This window comes from Carcharhinus amblyrhynchos, chromosome 1, assembly GCF_965287045.1.
Source record: "Carcharhinus amblyrhynchos chromosome 1, sCarAmb.v2.hapA, whole genome shotgun sequence".
Taxonomy (NCBI): domain Eukaryota; kingdom Metazoa; phylum Chordata; class Chondrichthyes; order Carcharhiniformes; family Carcharhinidae; genus Carcharhinus; species Carcharhinus amblyrhynchos.
This window is the reverse complement of record NC_137324.1, coordinates 153,946,856-153,974,468: the sequence shown is the minus strand read 5'-3', so window position 1 is coordinate 153,974,468 and position 27,613 is coordinate 153,946,856. Positions and strand designations below refer to the sequence as shown.

The 27,613-nt window shown below is 39.8% G+C and overlaps 1 protein-coding gene across 6 annotated transcripts in view; it reads right to left on the bottom strand.

The window, feature by feature from the left end:
• Positions 1-262: 262 nt before the first annotated feature.
• The window catches only part of LOC145346500 (la-related protein 1B-like), a 95,517-nt gene continuing 68,166 nt past the window's right edge, over positions 263-27,613 (bottom strand). For 5 of the 6 annotated variants that reach the window (XM_080193841.1, XM_080193849.1, XM_080193885.1 and 2 more), the window contains 8 exons: positions 25,581-25,704; positions 21,931-22,139; positions 20,978-21,084; positions 15,366-15,526; positions 12,871-13,015; positions 6,494-6,603; positions 6,123-6,250; positions 263-2,846 (listed from right to left, as the gene is read on the bottom strand). In XM_080193841.1, the coding sequence (XP_080049967.1) occupies positions 2,598-2,846; positions 6,123-6,250; positions 6,494-6,603; positions 12,871-13,015; positions 15,366-15,526; positions 20,978-21,084; positions 21,931-22,139; positions 25,581-25,704 (1,233 nt within the window). In that variant the 3' untranslated portion in view covers positions 263-2,597. The remainder of the gene's footprint in view (positions 2,847-6,122; positions 6,251-6,493; positions 6,604-12,870; positions 13,016-15,365; positions 15,527-20,977; positions 21,085-21,930; positions 22,140-25,580; positions 25,705-27,613) is intronic. The other variant, XM_080193857.1, reaches the window with a different exon arrangement.

Below are 27,613 nucleotides of genomic sequence, written 5' to 3'. Positions count from 1 at the left end.
AAGCTTGGACACCTCGGACAAGAGCAATGCTATAGATGATATTTTCAAAATACAATTCTTTTTCGAGTAAGATGTGTGGGAGCTATTAAGTGGTAGGAGAAAAGTAAATTTACTGCACTTAAGTCAAAGTAACTTGGTGCAGTGGATTTGTTTGTGCAGATCCAGATGGACATTGCAAATTTTATGCATTCGCAAAATGCTAATTACATAAAAAACTGGTGCGAAAATACATCTATTATATTGTGTATACAACTTGCACGACTTGACATGTGTACAAGTGATGTTCAAGTGTATTTACAAATGTATACATTTAGCTTTAACTGCTCAGAGGTATGTGCTTACATTGATAAATTTATCAAGGTACTGTAACTTAAGTGATTAAAACACTGAGCAATTTTTTTTGCCAGATTGTATACATTGCTCTTCCACCTCTGATCTTTACATTTAAATACCAGAAATCACAATATATATACACAATTCATCTCATTTTGAACCAACAGGAATACAAAATATTACACTGGAGAGTTACCCAGTCGTGTATAGTTATGAAGAACATTGTAATTTCTGTAGTTAAAGAAATTTGAAATGCTATAGTTTTTCAGATTCCATATACAGAGCGGAAAGAGAAGTTTTTGAAATCTACAACTTTTGTTAGCACAGTAGCAGAGGCAAGGCACTCTCCCACAGAATAACAAGAAAAAATTAGAAACCATGGCACACAAGTCAGATTTTCCAAACCTACCTGTGTCTAGCGCAGAAACCACTTTGGCAGATGCGTAAGAAACAGGTCACTTGAACAATGAGACCAAAAACTTATGACAATTGTAAAATTCAATTTAAATACATAACGCAAGGGTGGTACATCCATTTGAGAATTTTAAAACTTGGCACACAATAGCCACCATAGTGAGAGTCAAGTTTTCCCTCAGCAGAATGAGTCTCCAAAGAATCACAGTGCAACCAGTTACATTTTCTGATTGATTTTGTATGTTTTTATATGCATTTTTATAAAAGTTGAGAAGATTGCCACAAATTACACACGCTAATGCTAGATGTGCACACTTATTTCATTAGATGAAAAAATTAGGGTAAATATTCTAAACTGATTACTTTAAATGGTATATACAATCTTTCATCCAAGTATTTTACAATTGCTTCGTTCAGCTGGGTTTAAGCCTGGATTATACATTAAGGTATTATATGCATGTTATTTCAGCAAATTAAATCATGTACAGCTGCAGCATATTTATAATGGTAGTTATGTGGATTCCACACTGCTACTGTTCTTTCTAGCCCTCTGATTACCAGCAGTAATTCATGTTACTGCCCAGACTTTCCTACATTCAAGTCTGAACAGATAGGAAGACCAATAGATTGTTTTCACTGGTTGCATTAGGATGCTACTCTTAATAGCATATATTTAAATAGAATAAATGTGTCTGATTGAAGTTTTTCCAGTAATTTTCACAAATGTGAATACAACCTTCAAAATAAACCAGCAACCCACCCACCTTTTGCTAAGTATAATTTAAAATAAATGACACTGTCTTAATAATTCCCAAGAGCAAAATTAAACAAAATCACTTCAGCAAATGAGCACTTAAGTTTTTTTGTAAATTTCCACAAAAATTAACATTTTACAACAATATAATGGCATTAAAAAAATTACAAATCAAATGTAGTGCTTTACTGAAAGCACACTATAAGCATAAAATAATGAAACAAAACCAGACCCCCCCCCAGTACCTCCTGAAGTGAGAATAATTTGTTATTTTATCTTTATCTGCGTAACAAGTTGCAGATAACTTAAGCAGTGCAAGATATTAGTGATTCAGAAGACCATTTTTAAAAAGCTGCACAATCTTCTTCAGTTTTACTTTCATTCAAGCCCAAACCATACCATCTATGCAAGTCATTCTGTAACAATCTCCATTAAATTGTCAATAACTATATAACCAACTGCTTTAAACCTAAAACACTCTGCATCCAGGATGATGCACAACCATTTTCAACACACTGTTAATTAAGTTATTCATTCACTTATGTTGCAACCTTGGTTATATCATCTTGGATGTAATAGTTTTTCTTTCCAGATTTTATTCTCTCCCTACCCAAGTAATTTCAATTGTACACTTCCCAGACATAAATTTATGTACTCTGATATAGGTATATATAATTAATAATTAACAATAGGAGGAACTGGCTGCAAAAGCACTATGGTAATGGACTAAAAAATAAATTTTCTTCTTTAAGAAGTATGAGAAATCCTCATTGAAATGTAAGGCATCCCAAATTCAAATGTGTAATTTTTGCATATTGTGCAGGAATGCGTTTCTGTAAACAGTAGCTCAAGGTACTCTTGAAAATCAAAATGAGGGGTATGACAAATTGATTAGATTCCAAGCTCCCCTCCTCAAACAGCTGGCTGAAAGCTCAAAACTTGGACTTGGTAAGTTTTCCCACCCCCAAAACTGAAAGTAAGATGAATATTTTCAAGTTTTTTCTTTCATTGAGGCAGTGTCTAAAAACTGGACAAGGTCCTTGAGCTTAAAATACTGATGCGATTTGTATAAGCAGGGAGACGTGATGCAGAAAGTCTATTTCTCAGGTGTTTCAGTTTCAGTGGTAGTCATGGCAGCAGTATTCTGGCTCATGTTCTCCTCAGATTTCCCAGATGACGCATTCCTTTTGGAAGGGTTTGTTGAGACCTGAGGCTTATTGGTGAGTAAGGGCTTAGCAGCATTTACTGGTTTACTAGCAGAGGAGTTCGATAGATGTCTTCTACGACCACTGTCATCAGCCCCAGAAGAACGTCTCTTTCGACCAACCTCATCACCAAATGGGGGCTAAGAAATAAAAATTATTAGCACGTTTCAACAAACAAAAGTCAGAAGCATAATTATATCTACACTGCCAAAGTAGAGCACAAAGAACATTATTGAGCAAAATATATTACTTTTAAAATGCTGAAGCATGTAAGCAGATTATATGACTAGATCAGAAAGTATAAAATTGATTAGTAGCTTCAAGATAGTAGTGGATATCTACCAACCAACCAGACACTTGTACAAATATAGCACAATAATTTACTGCCTGGGATCAGGCTTAAAAGATCAGACAGACATGACAGTTTGCAATAAAATATGAGTAGAAAATGCAAGAAAGATTGGGCAGACCTGGCAGTGTCTGTGGAGAAAAAAAACAACAGCTAATGTTTCAAGTCTGTATGACTCTTCAAAAACAAAAGCTGCCAGGCTCGAGTTTTTACAGCATCTGCAGTATTTTGCAGGTTATATGTTTGTGTTTCTGTGACAATTTCAGGATCAGGGCTGAATGGCAAAGGTGTAAAATTACTTAGCAGTTTTGCCTGACCAAACTGTAGAATTAATTGCAGGGTTTAACAGCCATTTTCTATGTTGGACAATACTTCAAATGGCTATCACCTACTTGCTTGCAGTGTACAAAGACAATGATGGAGCAGTCAAAAAATTCTGCAGTATTAATAAAAACTATTGATTCAAAGTTCTGATACATCAATATTCTTATTCTATTGTAATTGTGCCTTGTAAAAGCTATGCATGATATTTCTTATTCACCAATAATCATGTGAATAGGAGCTTTCTTTGTAAGGAGCAAGGAGAAATCCTTCAAAGACTGGCCGTAAGAAATGCTACACAGGTAGATGATCAATTTTCATCACAAATGTACACAATAGGCAAATGTTCTTCATCTAAAATATTTCAGAACAAGAGCTTAGAAATCATTTCACCCACAGAAAGGAGTTGGTCCCATTGAGCCTTTATTATTTAAGAAATTGGGTTAAAAAAATAAACCAGCATTTTCTGCATAGTATAGAACTCTGAGATGAGTTAAACAGCATTAGTTTCTCAAAAGACAATTTTTAAACAGGCAACAATTAGACCCTGGAAGGGTCTGTCACTTGGTTCAGACTGCCATGTTGACATTCCTAAGTTGGTAAGATGGCATCTTGTGTAACCTTTGTCAGAGTTACAGAATTTTACATCATGGAAGGCGACCATATGATCCACTGTGAACATACCTGCTCTCTAAATGAGCATTATACTTTTCCCTGCATCCTTGATCATTTGAACAGAAACATTGCACAACTAAGGCCCTCTTGAATCTGCCTCCATCAACACTTTCCAGGCAGTGCATTCCAGACCTGAATCACTCGCTGTGTGAAAATGATTTTTCTCACATCACATTTGCTTCTTTTGTAGATCACATTAACTTTGTGCCCTTTTGTCATGATCTTTTAATGAGTGGTAACAGTTTCTCCATATCTACTCAGTCCAGACCCTCAATTTTGAGCACCTCTATCAAATCTCTTCTTGGCCTTCTTCTCTCCAAAAGGAGAACAGTCCCAACTTTTCCTATCTATCCTCATAACTAAAGTTTTTCATCCTTGGAAACTACTTCTGCATTCTCACCAACATGTTAACATTCTTCCCATCATGTGGTGCCCAGAATTATACACAACACTCCAGCTGAGGTGTGACTAATGCCCTGCATAAGTTCAGCATAACCTTCTTGTGCTCTATGCCCCTATTAATAAAGCTCAGGATATTGCACATTTTATTAGCTTCACTCCATCTATCCACTAAGCCAGAGGTCACCATTTCAAGTTTACGTCATGCTATATTGGTCTGGTTGAAGCCATTTTTGCCAGTCTGGTGTAACTGTAAAATTTAGATTCAGAAACCATAGACACCTAAGGTAGGAAGTTAACTATTTGAGTAATTTAATGTAGTTTATTAAGTTTGTTTAGAGGATCACATCCTAGCCCTTTCCAAATACTTGCATAGCTACATAGAAACCTACCAAAATGCATGACCTTGCACTTTGCCACACTGAACTTCCTCTGCTGCATATCTGCCAATTCCACCAACTTGCTAAATCCTCAAGTTCTACACAGTCCTCCTCAAAGTTCAACTCAACCAATTTTGTATCCATGTTGCTTCTGTCCCCTTTATTCCATGTATTTGGAAAGTACCAGGAACTGACCCTCAGCATGATGCAAACTAAAAGGCTGACCTTGGGCATGGTGATCATCAAGGGAGGAGGTAACAGATTGGTCAGAAGGATTTGAAGAGGTGACTGACACCGGTAAGCTACCAGCCCCCATAAAAAGCACATATTAACAAATGTTCTAGGAGGGGGGTGCAGTCCTGGGAGGTTGTAATGCTCATCAGGCAGTCACTTTCTTTACATGGAACAGGAAGAGTTTTCTGACACTGGAGAGCAGAATACAAGCTACTGAGGTCAACACTGTCAAACGTCCTTTCAGCCTCTGGGATCTGAAACTGGTTTTTCTGTCTAATTAATTAATGCATCAGATCTGATGAAACTTAACAAACTATGTTAAATTACTCAAATAATCAACTGCCTACCTTAGATGTCTGTGTTCTCAATGTAAGTTTTACGTTTAGATCAGACTGGCAAAAATGTTTTCAACTACAGGCCATTACGTTGCTGGCACTGGCCCTCAAATACGGCTCTGGAGAATCAAGGGGGCCTGCATTGTGCACAGAGGGGAATGCAGTGGCCATCGACAGCAAGTGGCATTCTTGTACTTTGCCCAGCTCCACATCAAGCCAAGCCCCTTTTAAAGACCTACCTATTTGGTGGTGGCCTCTTTTGAAGCCTGGCTACATGCAGATTGGCAACAATCAGGGCAAATTAATTTCGTGAAGCAGGCAGTAGGTTTCACACTATTTGCATATGTAAAGGTTCAATGCCAGTTTCTGGTGTGGACGTTAGACAATATTTTAACACCAGACCAATATAGTGCTAGCTACATTTCTGGTTGGAATGTTCACAGCCTGTCATTTTGAATGCTTTGGTACTGTAGGTCAAGGTCTTGTATATTGTAGGAGTGGAGTGAGATCAAAATGGGTAAACATTCCCACAAAAAACATTCCTGGGCAATTCAATCCTTTCCCAATTCAATAACTATAACTTATTTATTCTTAATAAGCCAAGCAAATGATGAATATAATCAGCTAATTACAATTGCAGACCCAAGTAAACACTAAGTCATTCCCAAGTAACTGAAGAAATCCTCTGTCACGAATAAAGAACAAAATGCAAAATATACTCACATCGACTCTGAAGTCTTCAAGACGCTTGAACTTGCTAAGGTATTCTTGCAGTTTGGGGTCAATTGGCAAATTCTTGGTTTGAGTGTACTTGAGAAAAGCCCAAAATTTTTCCAAACCATAGAGTTGTCCTGAAATGAAGGCAGCATTTTAGTTCTAAAAAAATAGTCAATTTATTAATTTCTTTATAAATTTAGAACCCCAAGACTGATTATTTTTATATGTCATCAATTTATCTTCTATTCCTGTTGCCATGCACGTTTGCAATTATTTATAAAAGTAACAATTTTTTCTGTGTTGTAACTACAGACCCTTCATCTCATACAAACTGCTATACAACAAGCTACTTTTCAATGCTTTGGAACGATGGCTACCTGCTTCGTAGTCTTTTACGGTTTCCTCTTGGAAGTCCTTGAATATGTCATGACGAAATCTTCTCTCTAATCCATAACTGTAAAATCTAAACAGGCACTCCAACCCATATCTGTAACAAAAAAGTGAGGGGGAAATAAAAGGAAAAATGTCAACTATTCTAAATGCAACGCAAATGAAAAAAGTTAGAATTTAAACTGTAGTCATTCTGGTAGTAACTGCTGGAAGTGCCAGACTTGAATGAATCAAATATACAAACTGTACATAATATAATTAAGTTGAACCTGAATTTGATCTAATGTGGGCTTATTAAAAGTTGTGGGGACAGAGTAGAAGAAAATAGGACAAAACACATTGTGGTAGTACTAAAAACAATTTCTTGATAATGTTGACACCTCCAGGTCTGGACCGTATGCTAGAAAGTTCCACAGTACAATTAGCAGAGATTTGCCGCCAAAACAAATTTTTCTGATGGGGTTCAGTAAGCAAGTCAGTTAGTAACCCTAGCATTTATTTTGTACAATGAAAGTCATTTCTAAATGCATGCAATTTGCTCAGATTCTTCAACCATAACAATTTACAACTTTTCTAGGTACCTATTTAGATTTTACCCAGACAATTAACACCAAAGGGAAAAAAAATGATATGCTTCTCATTACTTCAGAGGCTTCAAAGTGACTTGGCCTGATCATCATTATTTTCCAGCAAGTCAGACTGACCTCAGGGTGTGCCAATGCACTTTATAGTCAATAGAAGTACTTCAAATAGAGACACTCTTGTCATGCATGAAATACAACAGCCAATTTGCACACAGCAAGATTAAACAAACAGCAATACGGTAATTCTTTGAAATGTCAACATTCACTATTAATCCCACAGAAGGGATATCTAAGTCAGTAGTAGTCAGGTAATGTTTCATAGTTTACCTTCCATTATTTGCCCAGAGCAACAGAAACACAACAAACCAGCACAAACATTCCAAAGAAAGTAATGCTTGAATTTTTGAAGATCAAGTGCTCTGCTCACATCAATGAAGTAAGTGAAATATAGATAAAAATCTTTACACTGTGTTTTACGAAATTTGGTAAAACTCAAACTTGAGGTACGAAACAGTTTAAGATGGTATACTAATGTCTTAAGTGTAGAAGAGCTTGAAAACACACATCCTTAGATCCCTGAAGGTTACAGGATAGGTAATTAAGGTGGCGAACAGGGCACCTGGCATAGAGTACAGAGCAGGGAGGTAAAACTAGAACAGTATACAACACTAGTTAGACCACAGCTAGATGGTTTTAATCACTCAATGCATTACAACAAGGACTATAGAGGAGGTTTTGAAAGGATGTTGCAGGAAGGCCTTCCTAGCTGTGCTTGCCTAATGACTGTGTGTTCTCTGAATAAACCAAAGTTCTAAAGATCAATACTTAAAAGTTTCACGCTCCATTAAAAAAGTTCTACTTTTCTGTTCTTACGACCAAAGTGAATAGTTTCCCTCATTCTTGTCCATTTGTAATGTTGCTGTCCACTCACTAAACCTGTCTATTCTTCACAGCCACAGTTTGTCATCCTCATAGCTTTTATTCCCATCTAAATTTATATAGTCAGCAGACTTGGTTACATAACTCATGATCTCCTCATTAATATAGATTGTAAAGAACTGAGGCCCCAGCTGATGATTCTTGAAAAATGCTCTGTTTATCCCTACTCTGTTTCTTATCTGTTAACCAATCCTCTATCCAAGCTAATATTAGCCCAACTCTATAAGCCCTTATCTTGGTAATAAGCCGTGGATAACGAAGGAGGTGAAGGAAAGTGTTAAATTAAAAGCGGAGGAATTTAGAGTACCTAAGAGTAGTGGGCGAGAAGAGGATTGGGAGAGGTTTAAATGTCAACAAAGATTGACAAAGAAGTTGATAAAGAAGGGTAGGAGAAACTATGAAGCTGGGCTAGCGCTTAATATAAAAAAAGGATAGCAAGAGTTTTTATAAATATATAAAAAGGAAGAGGCTGGCTAGGGTGAACGTTGGTCCTTTAGAGGATGAGAAAGGGGACCTAGTGGTAGGGGATGGGGATATGGCTAAGGTATTGAATAACTTTTTTGTTTCTGTCTTCACGGAGGAGGACGTGAATAATTTGCTGGGTGTTAGTGATGGAAAGGTGGTAGGACTGGAGGGTCTTAATGACATTACTGTTACTAGAGGCGCGGCGCTCGACAGACTGGAGGGGCTGACTGTGGACAAGTCCCCAGGACCGGATGGAATGCATCCGAGGGTTCTGAAAGAAATGGCGGAGGTGATAGTGGATGCCTTGGTGGTTATTTTCCAAACGTCGCTGGATTCCGGGGAAGTGCAGGAGGATTGGAAAACGGCTAATGTTACGCCGTTGTTTAAGAAGGGTGCCAGGCAAAAGGCGGGGAATTATAGGCCGGTTAGTTTAACGTCTGTGGTAGGTAAAATGTTAGAATCCGTCATTAAGGAGGAAATTGCGAGGCATCTTGAAGGGAACTGCTTGATAGAGCAGACGCAGCACGGTTTCATTAAAGGGAAGTCGTGTCTGACAAATTTACTGGAGTTCTATGAGGATGTGTCTAGGGCGGTGGATAGAGGAGAGCCGATGGATGTGGTCTTTCTGGATTTTCAGGAGGCGTTTGACAAAGTACCTCACAAGAGGTTATTGCAGAAGGTCGAGGGACATGGAGTTGGGGGTAGGGTGTTAGCGTGGATAGAGGATTGGTTGTCAAATAGGAGGCAGAGAGTGGGGGTCAACGGGTGCTATTCGGATTGGCGGATGGTGACTAGTGGAGTGCCCCAGGGGTCAGTGCTGGGGCCTCAGCTTTTTACCATTTATATAGATGATCTGGAGGAGGGAACCGAGTGTAGGGTGTCGAAATTTGCTGATGACACCAAGATTGGTGGAACGGCAAATTGTGTGGAGGGTGTGGAGTCTGCAGAAGGATCTAGATAGGCTGGGCGAATGGGCCAGGAAATGGCAAATGGAATTTAATGTTGGCAAGTGTGAGGTGGTCCACTTTGGTAGGAATAATGGTAGGAAGGACTATTACTTACGTGGCGAAAAACTGCAGCAGGCGACGGTGCAGAGGGACCTCAGGGTCCTTGTGCACGAGTCGCAAAAACCCAGCTTGCAGGTGGTCAGGAAGGCGAATGGGATGCTGGCCTTCATCGCGAGGGGGATTGAATATAAAAGTAGGGATGTCTTGCTGCAGCTGTATAGGGCATTGGTGAGGCCGCAGCTGGAGTACTGTGTGCAGTTTTGGGCGCCGCACCTGCGCAAAGATATTTTGGCCTTGGAGGGAGTGCAGAGGAGGTTTACTAGACTGATACCAGAGTTGAGGGGGTTGAGCTATGAGGAGAGGCTGAATAAACTAGGCTTGTACTCGTTAGAGTTTAGAAGAATGAGGGGAGATCTCATTGAGATGTATAAGATGATGAATGGGATGGATAGGATAGAGGTGGAGAGACTCTTCCCGCTCAAAAAAGACAGTAGGACTAGGGGGCACAGCCTCAAGATAAAGGGGGGGGGGGCGGTTTAGAACGGAGTTGAGGAGGAACTTCTTCACTCAAAGGGTGGTGAATCTCTGGAATTCTCTGCCCGTTGAAGTGGTGGAGGCTGCCTCGCTAAATATTTTTAAGACGCGGGTTGATGGGTTTTTGATAAGAGAGGGGATTAAGGGTTATGGGGAGAGGGCGGGAAAGTGGAACTGAGCCACGACAGATCAGCCATGATCTTATTGAATGGCGGGGGAGGCTCGAAGGGCTAGATGGCCTACTCCTGCTCCTATTTCTTATGTTCTTATTGTGTGCGGCACCTTATTAAATACCTTTGGAAATAAATACACTACAACTGATTCTCTTGTACTTACTCTTAGATACATCCTCAAAAGATTTCAATATATTTGTCAAACATCATTTCCCTTTCATAAAACAATGCTGACTTTGATTGATTATACCATTATTTTCGAAGTGCACTGTCAGGACATCCATAATAGAATCCAGCATGTTTCCAATGACCAGGTTAACAAGCCTGTCACTATGTGTTGTCTCTCCTTCAATGGTGGTGCTACTGCTTTTGCTAACTTCCAATCTGCTGGGACTGTTGCAGAATCCAGGAAATTTTAGAAAACAAAATCACAAAACTTTTTAAGCCCAGAGGATCTTTTCTATGAAACTAATTAAACTTCCTTCATTGTACATTACCAGATCTAAGATAACTTTATCCTTAATTGATTCTACCAAATCTTCTCAAAACTATCACAAAAACATTCTACAAATTCATCTTCCAGACCATCTGTGCTAATTTGATTAAAGACCCACAATTATTACACCTTTGTTACAAGCTTCAATTATCTTTAATACTCTGTTCAACTAGGGGGGGTGTGGTGGTGGTGGCACAAGTGGTTATTGAACCTTGTCTTCCCTAATCTCTAGTATCAATTCTACTTCCTGATCTGAACCAAAATCCTCTCTCACTAACGTCCTTACGTCATCCTCAACTCTGACTACTCCTCTTCCATTAGTAGTCTGTCTTTTTGAAATGCATTTCCTGGAATGTTTACTTTGGTCACCTTGTAACCACATTGTCATGTTAGATTTCTAAATTTCACTTCACTTGAACCCCCCCACCTCTTAGTTTAAAATTCAATCCACATCCCTGTTGTATTTGCCAGAGCACTTACCTCAAAGGTTTGAATGCAGTCCAGCCCAACAGAAAAGCTCCTCTAGTAATGGTGCCAGTGCCCCATGAACTAAATTCCTCCTGTCCAACTCTTTGATCCACATGTTTAAATTCCCTAATCTGCTCAATCTGATGTCAAGGGATGGGTAACTTAAAATACCCCGAGATTATCACCATCTGAGGTTCTGTTTTAATTTAGATCCTAACTTCTCAAACTCTGAGTAAATCAATCATTCTTAGTTCTTACATGGATTAGAACAACTGGATCCTCGCACCAAATTCTTTTCTATCCGTAAAGAGATGTCTTTAACTTGGACACTAAGCAGGCAACACAATCTTCTGAACTCCCAGTCTCAGCAGCAGAAAACTGCATCCACCCCATTGTCCCATGTCATTGGGAAATTCCTTTACATACTCTCCACCTGAACGGATTTCAGCTGTATGGTGCTACGATCAGTCTACCAGCTCCTCTGCAGATCTCATCTTCATCGAGAGGTAACAAGTACCTTGTATCTGCTCATCAAAGCTGAGGCTCACCAAACCATACCTACCCGACTTGCAATCACAAGCACTGACAAACTCTAAAGGGACTGCCTCCAGGAACAAGTGTTCAGGTAATCTCTGCCTTCCCAATGTTTTGCAATGTCTGCAGCTTGTATTCCAACTCTCTGCCAAAGTTGAGCAGTAGATCTCATTGTAGATGTGGTTGTCCAATATCAAAATACTTCCCACAAACTCCTACATGTTGCTGTCATGCCACACTACCACTTCTACTCATTCAATGTGGGCATTGCTGGCTGGGTCAGTATTTATTACCATCTTTAATTGCCCTCCAACTGAAAGGCTTGCTAGGCCATTTCAGAGAGCATTTTAAGAGTCAACCACATTGCTGAGGATCTGGAGTCATATTTAGATCTGACCAGGTTAAGGACAGCAGATTTACTTCCTTAAAAGACATTGGTGAACCACAGTCAGAGGTTTACAGCATGAAAACAGGCCTTTCAGCCCAACTTGTCCATGCTGCCCCCCCTTTTTAAAAACCCCTAAACTAATCCCTATTACCCACATTGGCTCATTTCCCTCCATACCCATCATACCCATGTAACCATCTAAATGCTTTTTAAAAAGATAAAATGGTACCTGCAACCAAAATTGTACAACTACCATTTCATGGTCATCATTAGACTTCTAATTCCAGATTTGAGTTCAAATTCCACCATCTGCCATGATGGGATTTGAACATAGTCCCCAGATCATTACTCTGATTCTCTGGATTACGAGTCCAGTGACTACTATTACACCACTTCTTTCCCTGATATGTCTGTTGCTCCTATTTGATTTGTTTTGTTAACTAGTTATTAATTTACTAAAGTAAAGAAGCATCTGATTTTCACTGCTCCATCGTTGTGCCTTCACCTACCAACTTCTTCAATTTTGCCTCCTCCTTAACTCTCCCCACTTCATTTTCTTCCTCAATATGTTAATTTGATCAAGGTTCTGAAAACCTGTTCTAATATCATATTACAATGTCACATTCTGTTTTAAGCAGCACGAATGATATGCTCTGGAATTTTTTTTATGCGTGCAAGTTTTTGTTACAGGAGAACCAATTTGATCTGTATCAACAATTGTAGTTTCTTGTTCTATACTTTGTTTTTTCATCTTCAACTACAACTGATTATTGTACCTGTAATTGTCTTTTGCATCCTCAAGCGACAGTTGTTTAAATTCTTCATACATCTTCCTGTTGAAGTGATCTCTGAGGAAGAAGGACCAGAAACGGAACAGCGTGTTCATTTCCTGGGACTGTCCAATTCCTAACCGCTTCCTCTCTGAAAAGTGAAGATAATGCAAGTAAATCTGTTGCATTGCCAGTATCCTTTTAAAGTGAGCTTGAAAGAGCCTAGAAAAATGGATGCTCGAACCAGAGTTGTCATTGATTCAAACAGTGTAGTTTTTTTACAAAACGATTTTAAATGAAATACATTAAAAATTGCACATAAATTGACTAATGATGTGGCTTTGGTGATTAAAGACTATAGTCAGTAAACAAAACTGGTTACAACCAACCACATTTCCAGATTTCCTTATCATTTTACTCTTCTTTGACATTGCCTGTATTCAGTAGTTAAATTGCATAAGCTGATGATATTGATCGTAATCACCACGAACATAGCCCAATGGGAAGTGCTGTGATCAGATTTAGGAGTAGGAGGTCACTTGGCCCCTCAAGCCTGCTCCACCATTCAATTAAACCATGGCTGATCTGATTGCCACCTCAGCTCCCCTTTCCAACCTATAGCTTTCAGACCATTGCTCATCAAGAATCTCCATACCTTTATCTTAAAAATATTCAAGACTCTGCTCTCAATGCCTTTTCAGGAAGAGTGTACGAAAGATTCATGACCCTCAATATTAGTCATCTGCCTTAAAATGATAACCCCTTATTTTTATTGTGATTTCCGGTTCTAGATTCTCCCACAAGATGAAACAGCCTTTCCATATCTACTCTGTCAAGATCCCTCAGGATCTTATGTTTCAATCAAGCCACACTCTCCCAAACTCCAGCAGACACAAGTCTAACCTATTCAACCATGCTATGTATTAGTCTGGTAAACCTTCCCCAAATTCTTCCACTGCAATCGCATCCTCTCTTAAAAAGAGAGACCAATATTGTATGCAGTATTCCAGAAATGGTCTCACCAATGCCGTCATAACTGAAGGATAACAGCTCTACCTTTTGTATTCAATTCCCCTCACAATAACCAACAAATTGTTGGCTGCACTTGCACACTGACCCTTTGTGATTCATGCACTAGGACACGCAGACCCCGAGGCACCTCAGAGTTCTGCAATCTCTTACTATGTGGATAGTATGCTTTTATGGCCTCTTCACAACTTATTTTGCTAACAATTTTTGTATCATCAGCAAATTTCAGTCCTTTCATCCACGTAATTGATATAAATTATAAAATGCTGAGGCCTCAACATTAATCCCTACAGCACACATCTTGATAGCCAGAAAACAACCTATTTATGTCTCCTCTCTGCCGCCTGTTAACTAGTCAATCCTCTCTTCATGCTTAAATACTACCCCCTACATCAGCACCTTATCAAATGTCTTTTAGAAATTTAAGGCCAATACATCCACAAGTTCCCCTTTATCCACAACACAAGGCACTTCTACAAAGAGCACTAATAATTGGTTGACCATGATTGACCTCTCCCAAAAGTACATTGACTCTGCCTAATTATCTTGATTTATTTTTCTAAATGCTTTAATGAGGTATTTAATAACATTTTCCCTTAGCAAACATTAAGCTAACTGGCCTGTAGTTTCCTACTTTTTGAATAAAGGAGTCACATGTGCCATTTTCCAATCTAATGGAACCATCCATTAGGGAATTTTGGAAAATTAAAATGCATCAACTGCCTCACTGGCCACCTCCTTTAAGACCCTGGAATGAAGTCCATTAGGATCCAGGATTTGTCAGTCTGCAACTCCAACAATTTTCACATTAATATCTTATTCATTTACTTATTTGTGTCACAAGCAGGCTTACATTAACACTGCAATTAAGTTACTACGAAAATCCCCAAGTTGCCACACGCCGGTACCTCTTCTGGCACACTGAAGGAGAATTTAGCACAGCCAATCAACTTAACCTGCACATCTTTGGACTGTAGGAGGAAACCCACAGACATGGGGAGGCTATGCAGACTCTGCACAGACAGTGGCCCAAGCCAGGGGTTTGAACCCAGGTCCCTGGCGCTGCGACAGCAGTGCCAACAACTGTGCTGCCTTCATGACCTGTGGTATACTGCCAATCTAGTCTTTCTTACCTGTAAAAAGTTACAGCTAAAAATTTAATATAGGAACCTTCAATCAAGGAAAGCAGTTTTTATTGGATTACAACAGGTGCCACGAGTATCAGCAGCATTTGTTTTTACTTGCTACATCAGTAAAAAATACCGATTTTGCAACAACTTGTCAGGTTAAGATATTTTCTTCAATTGTACATTGTGGAAAAAACATTAACATAAATTTCTTTTAAAGCTTATATCTTGAAACAAAAAACATTGCACAAACTCTAGTAGAACCGTTACTATGTTTGATGAATGTCCTGTGTGTGTTATGGTCAGACGATCCTACCTCCACTTAAAACAAGGAAACAGGCTCACCATTTAAACACCTCCGACGATATTTGTGGTAAACTTGTTGGGTGAAGCCATTTTCTCTTAAAAGCTCATGGGAGGGGTGCTGGAATTTGGGTAGAGAGTTTGGTGTACAGCCGTAACTTCCAACAAATGGTGTGCCTTCTGAAGGGCTGGCATTGGAACTACTGAAAAAGATGAAAGCAACGTCAAAGCTAGGAATTTAATTTTATTTTCCCCACAACATTGTCTCTAATCATGTTTCTTGTGAATCAAATGCTGAAGCCGGTTTGTAATTTCTCCAATTTACAGGCTGGAGATTTCCCAGCCTATTGCTGGTTTTCTCAGCAAAATTTATCAAACTAAACAAATCTGCACACACATGCAGAGTTTTACATGTGAAGTACATTCAATACCACCTTGTGCACCAGTTTAAAATATTTTATACCAGAAGTTGGTCCCACCTACAAAATCAGCAACACCCATAGATCAAAATTTTCTCCATAGGTTACTACTAATTGGAACCATTCAAGGAGACATAAAATTAAAAAGATAGAATGCCACCAATAAACACAATTTAAAAGTTTTTAAATGGTTTTATATTTATGAAGAAACCTTAACTTGTAAATAGTTCTGTATATTTTCAGTTATTAAAAATAGGTTAACCATAAGTGGTGGACTAGATACTGATTAAAAATTTTGATTTTAGAAATATAGGAATGGGAGTAGGTCAATTTACACCTCAAGCCTGTTCTGGTTTCAATCAGGTCATGGGCAAACTGCAGCTAACTCTATGCACCCTTCTTTAGAACATAGAAAAGCTACAGCACAAACAGGCTCTTTGGCCCACAAGTTGTGCCGATCATATCCATACCTATAACCCTCAATTCTATTAAGTCCCACGTACTCAGCCAGAAGTCTCTTAAAAGATCCTATTGAATGTGCCTCCACCACCACCGATGGCAGCCGACTCCGCTCACCCACTACCGTCTGAGTGAAAAACTTGCCCCTGATATCTTCTCTGTACCTACTCCCCAGCACCTTAAACCTGTGTCCTCTTGTAGCAACCATTCCAGCCCTGGGAAATAGCCTCAGAATCCCCCCGATTTATACCTCTTAACATCTTATACATTTCTATCAGGTCACCTCTCACCCTTCGTCTCTCCAAGGAGGAAAAAACCAAGCTCCCTCAACCTATCCTCATAAGGCATGCCACCCAATCCCGGCAACATCCTTGTAAATCTCCTCTGCGCCCTTTCAATAGCTTCCACATCCTACCTGTAATGAGGCGACCAGAACTGAGCACAGTACTCCAAAAGCGGCCTGACCAGGGTCTTACAAAGCTGCAGCATTATCTCCTGACTCCGAAACTCAATCCCTCGATTGATGAAGGCCAGTACACCATATGCCTTCTTAACCACATCCTCTACCTGCCAGGCCGATTTGTCGTATGGACCCGGACCCCAAGGTCCTTCTGATCCTCTACGCTGCTAAGAGTCTTACGCTTGATATTATACTCCTTCATCCCATTTGATCTGCCAAAATGAACCACTACACATTTATCCGGGTTGAAGTCTATCTGCTACTTCTCCGCCCAGTCTTGCATCCTATGTCATGCTGTAACTTCTGACAACCCTCCAAACAATCTACAACACCAACCTTCTTGTCGTCACCCAATTTTCCAACCCATCCCTCCACTTCCTCATCCAGGTCATTTATGAAAATGAACAGCAAGGGTCCCAGAACAGATCCCTGGGGCACTCCATTGGTGACTGACCTCTGTGCAGAAAAAGACCCATCTACAACCACTCTCTGCCTTCTGCAGGCAGGCCAGTTGTGGATCCACAAGGCAACAGCCCCTTGTATCCCATGCCATATCCCTTCATAATTTTGGTAAACAAAAATCTATTGATCTTAGATTTGAAATTAACCACTGATTTAGCAACAACTACTGATAGTGGAACAGTTCTTGACTTCTATCACCTTGTAGATGTGTAGAAGAGCCAACCAGTGGAAATAGTTTCTCTGAACTCTCTCATTTGGTTTCCATATTATCTTAAACTTGTATCTCTTTGTGGTATTCCTTCCCCAGAATGGCTTACAATGCTCCAGGGCTTTATATAACTGGAGTATAACTTCTAGCTCCTTGTCATAGTGCAGAAAGGGGCCATTGGCCCATCGAGCCGCACCGACAACAGTCCCACTCAAGCCCCATCCCCATAACCCCTTGCTGATCTCCCTGATACTAAGAGGCAACTGAGCATGGCTAATCAATCTAACCTGCACTGGAACCTTCCACACAGCTGACGAAGGAACAGCATTTCCGAAAGCTTGTGGGAGGACTATCAAATTAACTGGTTGGACTTTAGCCTGGTGTTGAGAGACTGCTTACTGTGTTTACCCCAGTTCAACGCCAGCATCTCTACATTATGTATGAATTACACATTTTTATTATTCATCAACAATTCTTGTAGCATAACTGAATATTTATGAACTCAGCATGAACACCCCATGATGGAACCTCCTGAGATTTAGTACATCAATAGAGTCATAACAGCATAAGAGATAGGAGTAGACCATACAGACCCTCGAGCCTGTCCTGCCATTCAATAAGATCATGGCTGATCTGAAAGTGGTTCCGTTCCACTTACCCACCTGCTCTCCATAACCCTTAACTCCCTTATTGATCAGAAATTTATCTATCTGTGACTTAAACATATTCAATGTAGTAGTCTCCACCGCTTCAATGGGCAGAGAAATTCCAGAGATTCACTATCCTCAGAAGTTTCTCCTCAACTCTTTTCTAAACTGACTCCCCCTTATTTTCAGGCTGTGTCTCTAATTCTTGTTTCCTTTCTAAGTTGAAAGAATCTCTCTGCCTCTACCCTGTCTAGCCCCTTCATTATCTTATATGTATCTATAGAAGGCTGAGGGGGGGGATCTTAAACTCCAATGAGTACAGGCCCAATTGACTCAATCTCTCCTCATAAGCTAACCCTCTCACCTCTGGTATCAACCTGGTGAACCTTCTCTGTACTCCCTCCAAGGCCAATATATCCTTTCGCAAATAAGGGGACCAAAATTGCACACAGTACTCCAGTTGCGGCCTCACCAGTACCTTGTACAACTGCAGCAAGACCTCCCTGCTTTTATATTCCATCCCCCTCGCAATAAAGGCCAACATTCCATTTGCCTTCTTGATCACCTGCAGACTGAGTTTTTGTGATTCATACACAAGGACCCCCAGGTCCTCTGCACAGTAGCACGTTGTAATTTTTCACCATTTAAATAAATAGTCCATTTTACTATTATTCTTTCCAAAGTGGATAACCTCACACTTGCCAACGTTATACTTCATCTGCCAGATCCTCGCCCTCTCACTCAGCCTATCCAAATCTCTCTGCAGACTTTCCGCGTCCTCCACGCAATTCGCTTTCCCACTCATCTTTGTGTCATCAGCAAACTTTGTTACGCTACACTTGGTCCCCTCCTCCAGATTGTCTATGTATGTGGTAAACAGTTGAGGCCCCAGCACCGATCCCTGCGGCACGCCATGAGTCACCAACTGCCAACCAGAAAAGCACCCATTTATTCCAACTCTCTGCTTCCTGTTAGCTAGCCAATCCTCAATCCACGCTAACACTTTACCCCCAACTCTGTGTACCTTAATCGTCTGCAGCAATCTTTTGTGAGGCACCTTATCGAATGCCTTCTGGAAATCTAAAAACACCACATTCACCGGTACCCCTCTGTTAACCGCACTTGTTACATCTTCATAAAAATACAGTAAATTCATCAAACACGACTTTCCCTTCATGAATCCATGCTGCATCTGCATGATCGAACCATTCTTTTCCAGGTGTCCTGCTATTTCTTCTTTAATGATGGATTCCAGCATTTTCCCAACTACGGACGTGAAGCTAACTGGCTTGTAGTTAACCCACATTTTGTCTACTTCCTTTTTTTTTTAAAGAAACAGCAGCATAACATTAGCTATTTTCCAATCAGCCAGCACTTCCCCAGAATCCAGTGAATTTTGATAAATTACTAACGCATCTGCTATTACTTCTGCCATTTCTTTCCGTACCCTGGGATGCATTCCAGCTGGGCCCGGGGACTTGTCTACCTTTAGTCCCATAGTCTACCAAACACGACCTCTTTAGTAATATTAATCATTTTAAAGGACCTCACCCGCTACAGTCCCACGACCGTTAATGCTCAGCAAGCTATTTGTGTCCTCTACCGTGAAGACCGACATGAAAAACTTGTTTGTTTAAGGCCTCGGTCATTTCCTTCTTTCCCATTATTAAATTCCCCTTCTTGTCTTCTAAGGATCCAACATTTACTTTAGTCACTCTTTTCCTTTTTATATATTTGTAAAAACTTCTACTAATCAGTTTTTATATTTTGTGCTAGTTTAGTTTCATAATCTTTCTTTTCTTTATCGCTTTCTTAGTCGTTCTTTGTTGTTTTTTAAAGCTTTCCCAATCTTCTAATTCCCCACTAGTTTTGGCACTCTGTATGCATCGGTTTTTAATTTAATACTCTCCTTTATTTCCTTCGTTATCCACGGCTGGTTATCCCTTTTCTTACATTCCTTCTTTATCACTGGAATATATTTTTGCTGAATACTGAGAAAAATCTCACTAAAAATCCCCCACTGTTCTTCAGCTGTCCTACCAACTAGTCTGTGCTCCCAGTCTACATTAGCCAGTTCCACCCTCATCCTATTGTACTCCCCTCTGTTCAAGCAGAGGACACTGGTTTGGGACTCTACTTTCTCACCCTCCATCTGTATTAGAAATTCAACCATATTGTGATCACTCATCCCAAGAGGATCCCTCACAAGATGATCTTTAATTCTAGCTGTCTCATTACACAGGACCAGATCCAAGACAACTCGCTCCCTCGTAGGTTCTGTAACATATTGTTTGAGGAAACCATCCCGACAGCATTCTAAGAACTCTTCCTCAAGACAACCGCATTCGACTTGAGTCAACCAATCAACATGCAGGTTAAAATCCCCCATGAATATTGCTGTTCCGTTTTTGCACGCATCCATTATTCGCATGTTTAAAGCCTGCCCCACCTCAAAAGTTATTATCTGGGGCCCATAGATCACACCCGCCAGTGACTTTCTCCCCTTACTATTCCTTATCTCTACCCACAACGATCCTACATTTTGCTTCTTAGAGCCTATATCGTCACTCACTACCGCCCTGATATTATCTTTTATTAACAGAGCTACCCCGCCTCCTTTTCCTTCCGAAATGTCTGATACCCCTGGATATTCAATTCCCAGTCCCGGTCACCCTGCAACTATGTCTCTGTAATGGCCACTAGATCATACCCATTTGTACTGATTTGTGTTCACTTGAGTCAAGTGAACATATGCAGTCTACTGATTATGCAATTACAATTATCAATATTACAATCATTGTACATATGGCTGTATTTTCTATTTTTATGGAAAACTAATGGAAATGCCTTATGCATTTGATATACATCAATAAATGATATTTGTAAAATTGATACAATGTGCAATTATCATAATGTTGGTTTATAATTGCACTGGGTTTCTACATTTTATAAATAAAAATAATGCAGTATTAATAAATACTATAAATAAAAGTATTCACCTAACAGATGACGTTCTTGGTCTATGTTCTTTTGAGTCCATAACCCAACCAATATGACACTCAAGTGGTGGATTTGAACTATGCCTTGTTTTTCTTTTCCTTGGTGTCTGCAATAAAAATCACCTGGAATTAAAAACTACCAATAACTTAGCTTCTGCCTCAGTAAATTAACTTTAGCCTAGTGCACACATTCACATCGTGTATTTGGGCCAAGTTACTGTGAGGTCAGAAAGGGCCTGAGGTAGAGAGATTATGAGGTTAAATAGGGATATATCGCAAGACTAGTACTGTATAAAATGAATATGATAGTAATGAAGTACATCTTGCTTTGAAATCATGAGTTTACAGCACAAATTCACAGGTAAAGTCTGAAAATACTAAATGGCTTAGCATTGCTAATTCAGGTTTTAAAGTTTACATTGTATTTTATGGAAATTTCCAAATCACCAATTGAATGAGTATCATCTTTTCTGTATTTCCTAGAAAGCAATTCATTTTCTAACAGAGAAAATAACATTTGGTAAAATAATGCTTTAGGAAGTTATAATTTAAATCATGTGTTTATAATAAGAGAAAAAAAAACGAGAAAGACAGACAAGGAAAGCAAATGGCCACCACACCTAAAGGATAGCATCCAAATCACAATATGACATAACCAGTCTTGTATCATTCCACACTCCTGAGCAATGATACAGTTGGGTTAGCATCCACAGGAAAATCTGACCAAAATTTTACATATATAGTTTTTAAAATCATTCAATAAGCAAATAAGATTCGACTAGAAGATAATGATAAAATGAGCACATCTTACAAAGCATAGTTCTCATTAGCTGCCAATTGGGACATGGCATTACCTAGTACAGTTTAAGTGCATTCAGAATTTGGCCAAAATAACGTCAGGTAAAATCTTTACACATCATTCTATTTCTCTTAAAAATAGAAACAGTTAATACCTCAACGTCTAAGGGCCGTCCTTCTTTGACAACAGGGTAGAACCGTGGTGTTTTATTGGGATCCTGTAGCCTAGGTGTACGTGGAGTCCTTGGGGTTCTGGTAGGACATACTGGAGATTCTGGTACAGTTGTCGGCAAAGAACGGGCTAGGTTCGATGGTGGGGCTTCAGCAACACCAAACAACTTGTTGGCTAACTCTTCAGCATAATCTGTCAGACACAAGCAATTCAAGATTTCTTTCCGTAAGTATATGGTTTTGGTTTAAATAGTAACAAAGGTTCTCTGTAACATAGAAAACATTGAAATACCATTTAAATACCAGCCTTTGCTCATATTCTGATACTGCTCTTCTCAAAGCAAAGGTTTTATGTTTTAGTATACTTACGTTTCACCACCCTTAAGCAGTTTACTGCAAGTAAAATCAGTTAGATTTTACTTGCAGTAAAATAGAGGTTGCAAGGGTAACACGAAACCACGTGACAATTGCCAATAGGATTGATCGAAACCTGTCTATGCCCTGACCTGCATGAATATTTTTTGAGTGACAGGAAATTTGAGAAAAGTTTTGAAACACACAGATCCATGGGTATATTTTTTTTAGAAGTTAATTTATTAGTGTCACAAGTAGGCCTATGTTAACACTGCAATGAAGTTACTGTGCTAAAAATTCTCCCTCAGTGTACCTGAACAGGCGCTACACTGTGGCAATTAGGGGATTTTCACAGTGCCTTCATTGCAGTGAAAATGCAAGTCTATTTGTGACTAATTAATAACTTTACTTTAATCCCCTAGTTGCTACACTCCAGCACCTATTTGAACACACTGAGGGAGAATTTAGCATGTCAGTGCACCATACCAGCGCGTTTTTTGGACTGGAAGGAAACCCATACAGACATGGGGAGAACGTGTAGACTCTGCATAGACAGCGACTCAAGCCAGGAATTGAACCTGGGTCCCTGCTGCTGAGGGGCAGCAGCGTTAATCACCGCGTCAATTCCTTTTTGGAAACTTGGACTGAATTTGCCTCCACCATCCTCTCAGGCGTGCCATTCCCAAACTCACAACCGTCTGCATAAAGAGTTTCATATCATCAACAATTCTGCTAATTATCTCAAATATGACCCCTCTGTGTATGGGAATAGTTTCCTCCATGCACTTTGTTTGGACCCTTCATAATCTCAAACATCTCCAAGAATTTTCTCAACCCATTCTTCTCCAAAAATGACCTCATCACTGGAGCCATTCTCATTTAAATCTTTCCTGCACCCACTTTAAAGCCCTTACATCTTTCCTAAAACGTAGTGCCCAGATACAAAATCCAGCATGTGGAGAAGGTGTGACACAACGATTTATCATAACTTCCTTTAATTTTGTATTCTTATGCCTCTTTACGAAACCGATGATGATCTCCTTTACGCTCTTCTTAATGTATTCTTTCATGGGATGTGGGTGTTGCTGACAAGGTCAGCATCTAATTCCTCTTGAATAGGACAGCTCGAGCAGGGCGTTGGGGAGTCAGGTTGGGAGTTTTATGACAGAATAGCAAGCCGTGACCCCTCTTGTAATAACGGCATTGAAATTGTAATCAATTAATTAATTGTAATTTCAATTTTGACGGCCTCGAATGGTCATGTTAAGGGATTTAGGGATTGTAACACATTTGATTGTGAAAGGAGATGAGTGTGGGATACAGTCACTATGTAGCACTTGTTCAGTACATACAGAACTTGCCACTTATCAGCCCAAGTGGGAATGCTTTTATGTACAGGTGGACCACTTCACTGAGGAATTTATATTAGCTTGACTGAAGTCTCCCAACAAAATAACTTCCCGGTTTTTGTTGGTCATTGCCTGGCACTTGTGTGGCTTGAATGATGCTTGAAACTTTATCAGTCAAAACCTGAACGTTGTTTGGATTGCTTCATTATTTGAAAAATGGAACTGATTGTTGTTATCAACAGTAAACAGTCCCACTTCTGACCACATGCTGGCATAAGTCATTAATGAAGCAGCCAATGATGATTGGGCCTAGTTTACTATCCTGAGAAACTCCTGCAGCATCCTGGAAGCTGCTACATCTTCCTTTGTGTTAAGGGTGATTCCAACCACTGGAGAGTTTTCTCAAATCCCATAGGATTCCTTGGTTCTAAACCCAGCTGCCTTGATGTCAAAGACAATCACTCTCACCTCATGTCTGGAATTCAACTCTTTTGTCCATGTTTGCACAAAAGTTGCAATGAGATCTGGAGCAAAGTGTTGGCAGAAAACAAACTAGCCACACCGAGCAAGTGATGCTTGATAGCACTGTTAATGATTCCTTCCATTGCTGTGATGATTGATAGTAGGCTGAAGAGATAGTAATTTATCAGGTTGGATTGGTCTTGGCTTTTGTGGACCGGACATACCTGTACAATTCACCACATTTCAGGTACTGCTGAAGCTGTTTTAAAGCAGATTGGCAGGAAACATTGCTAAATCCAGAGCACAGTTTGCAGCAGCATAGCTTGAATGCAGCCAGTACTCATCTATTCCAATTGCTGTATACAACGCATTCAGGCACTTGAGAGATTACTTAAGTGAACTGACTTTATCTGAAGATTGGAATCAATGATGGTGGGGACCAATATTCCCTCTAAGCTGCATGGCCACACAGCAACCTAAAACTTGCAGTGCATAAACTGGTCGCTTTAAACTGTGGCACACGCATGACCACAAAGAATCTAAAGGGCCCATGTAACTAAACAACTGGCCAAGTGCTACATCGAAGTCTCCAACCAGAATATATATTTTGCCCCAAGTGGTGTTCAATACGGAGTAGCTGTGAAGTGGTTGACAGAGGGTGATAAATGATAAATCAGTGGGAAACTGCCATATACCTGAAGCCATGAAATTTCATGGGGTCTGAGCATCAAGGACTCCCAGAACCACAATCACCTGACTGTTCACAGCACTGCTGTCAGTTCTGACACTGGCCAGAGCATACCAAAGGATGTTAGGCACTGACTGACAGTCATACTTAGAAAACCATACCGATGTCAGTCTATTACTTGACCAGTCTGTGAATAACCGTCCACACTTCAGCCCCAGACACCAAGATGTTGGTGAGGATAACTTGGAAGGATTGTTGTGTCCAAACTTTGATGCCGAGATTACTGCCAAATAATGGCCAAAACAATGAATGGGCTTTTTACAGAAACCAACATTTTATTCCAAGATTATTTAGGTTTTATTTAAATTCAATTCAAATTTATAAACTGTGCAATTTTGATTGTGTTCTCTGAACACTAACCCAGCACCTCAATAACATTACTGCAATCCTGTGTTATTTATTGCTTCACTGATCCTTATACAATCAAAAAGTTTGTTTCTGCCAGCATGCCAAACAAACATCGATGAAATAAATATATTAGATATTTGATCCATTTTTGTTAAAGCCATAAAAACAGAAACAATTTGCATTATAGATACAATGCAGGAGCTGTGATCTAGTGTAAGTAAACTCACAAATAGAATTTACTTTAAAGTAGATGTCACCCATCACTTCTTGTGCATTTAAATTCAACTAATGAACTTGCTCTTGAAATCATAAAGAGGAAACAGGAATCAGACATTAAGAAATTGATGCTTGCTATAGGCTAGATTGATCTTACCTTGTTGGGCCTTTGGTGGTGCAGGAGGCACCTCCTGGTTCGGGTCAACTGGAGGTTCAGGTGCGAGAGTATCAAAATGTTCTTTACTGATCACATTCAACTTCTTAAAATTCTCAATTTCTTGCTATACCATAAGCAGAAAAACACGAGTTATATTGGGAAAATGTTCGATTGAGTGGTCAATTTGCTTACATGGAAGTCAAAAGCCTACTAGGACTAAGAATGAGTCAAATGGCCAGTTTTCAGGTTGTAATTATGCATTTTATGCATACTGATCAGACTGGTCCATAGCAACCACATTCTAAACAATCTGTTTAAAGTTTCTAAGCTTATTTATTAGTGTCACAAATAGGCTTACATTAACACTGCAATGAAGTTACTGTGAAAATCCCCTAGTCATCACACTTCCCAGGTACACTGGGAAAATTTAGCATGGCCAACGCACTTAGCCAGCACGACTTTCAGATCATGGGAGGAAACCGGAGCACCCAGAGAAAACCCACGCAGACACGTGGAGAATGTGTAGACTCCACACAGACAGTGACCCAAGCCAGGAATCTAACCTGGGTCCCTGGCGTTGAGGTAGCAGCGCCAAACACTGCCACCGTGTTGGTCAGACAGCACCACAAAAATCAACAAGACCATTTTAGTTTTCTTTATAACAATCATGGCAGCTCTTGCATTACACCTTTTCTGAGCCTCTCTCTCTTGTGACCTGACTGGCCACAGGCATCAAGTTTCATTCTCCTGGTTTCCTTGTTCTACAGAACTTGGCTTCAAATAGTGAGCTGCAAAGGGGCTGTAATGCCTGCTACCTCTGCTTGTCACCCTGCTGCTCGCAATCAGACTAACTCCTTCCCATTCTTGGTTTCCTGCTCAAGAAGGTGAAGTTAGGTGGGTGGTGGGGAGGAGGAACCAAGTGAACACAATTCCCTTTTTCATTGTGAAGATCAATACTATAATCAAAATTTCCAAGTTAGAAATGGATACTTCCCATGAACTGTTATGCGGATAAAGTGGTTATGTATCCCTCTGGCATTAGTATTTACAAGGAAATGCAATGCAGCATATTTGAGCAGAATTAAAGAGTAAAACAAGCACTGACACTGAATAATTTTGGCCAATAAAATTTAGTGATGTGAATTCTACCCTGCTATTAGAACTCAAATATTGGCAAAAAAAAAAGCAGGGTGAGAAAGCCACACTTGATGCTAAAACAGCTTATGAAAAAATTAGGCCTCCAAACTGTTGCCTTGTTAGGTCTACAACGTCACATCTGATCACCTTCCCAAGGAGCTGATCTTGTAATATCAGAGGGGGTGGTTGACAGCAGTGATTTGATTCATTTTATTTACATGATATTTCAATGAAAATAATTTTGGGACTGACATAGGAGTCAATCTAGAGCCATTCTATTCAAACAAAGCATGCTACAAGCAGCACTTTTTAAAATCAAACCGCAAAAATTCCAAATGCTTTTATGTGTAATTACTTTGCAGTGAAACAACTTTTAGTAGGCAAATATGGTGGCCACTGTTACCAAACTTCCACTTGTAGAGGCAAAGTTTGATCAGGGATAGTTAGCATGGCTTCGTCAGAGGGACGTCATGCCTAACAAATTGGGCTGAATTTTTTGACGTGACCAGGTGTGTAGAAGAGGGTAATGCAGTTGATGAAGCTTATACGAATTTCAGAGCTTTTGACAAGGTGTCGCATGGGAGACTTGTAAAGGCAGCAAATACACATGGGACACAGGGTTATTTGGTAAGTTACCAAATGAAGTGAATAAGTGGTTTGTTTTTGGTAGTATGGACTGAGGGGAAAAAACGGTCAAGGCATTTGGACCCTTCCTCCTTTAGGTGAGGCCTTGCTTTAAGATCAAATTCAACAAAGCAACATTTTTCATGTGATGAGACACCCCATTGAAGAGACAGTAAATTATAGATACCAACTTCAAATTGGGAATTCATTTCAGGTGTTTCACTCCAGGCATTACATCCATCCCCAACTGCAAGTAAATTTCAAGTGGAGAA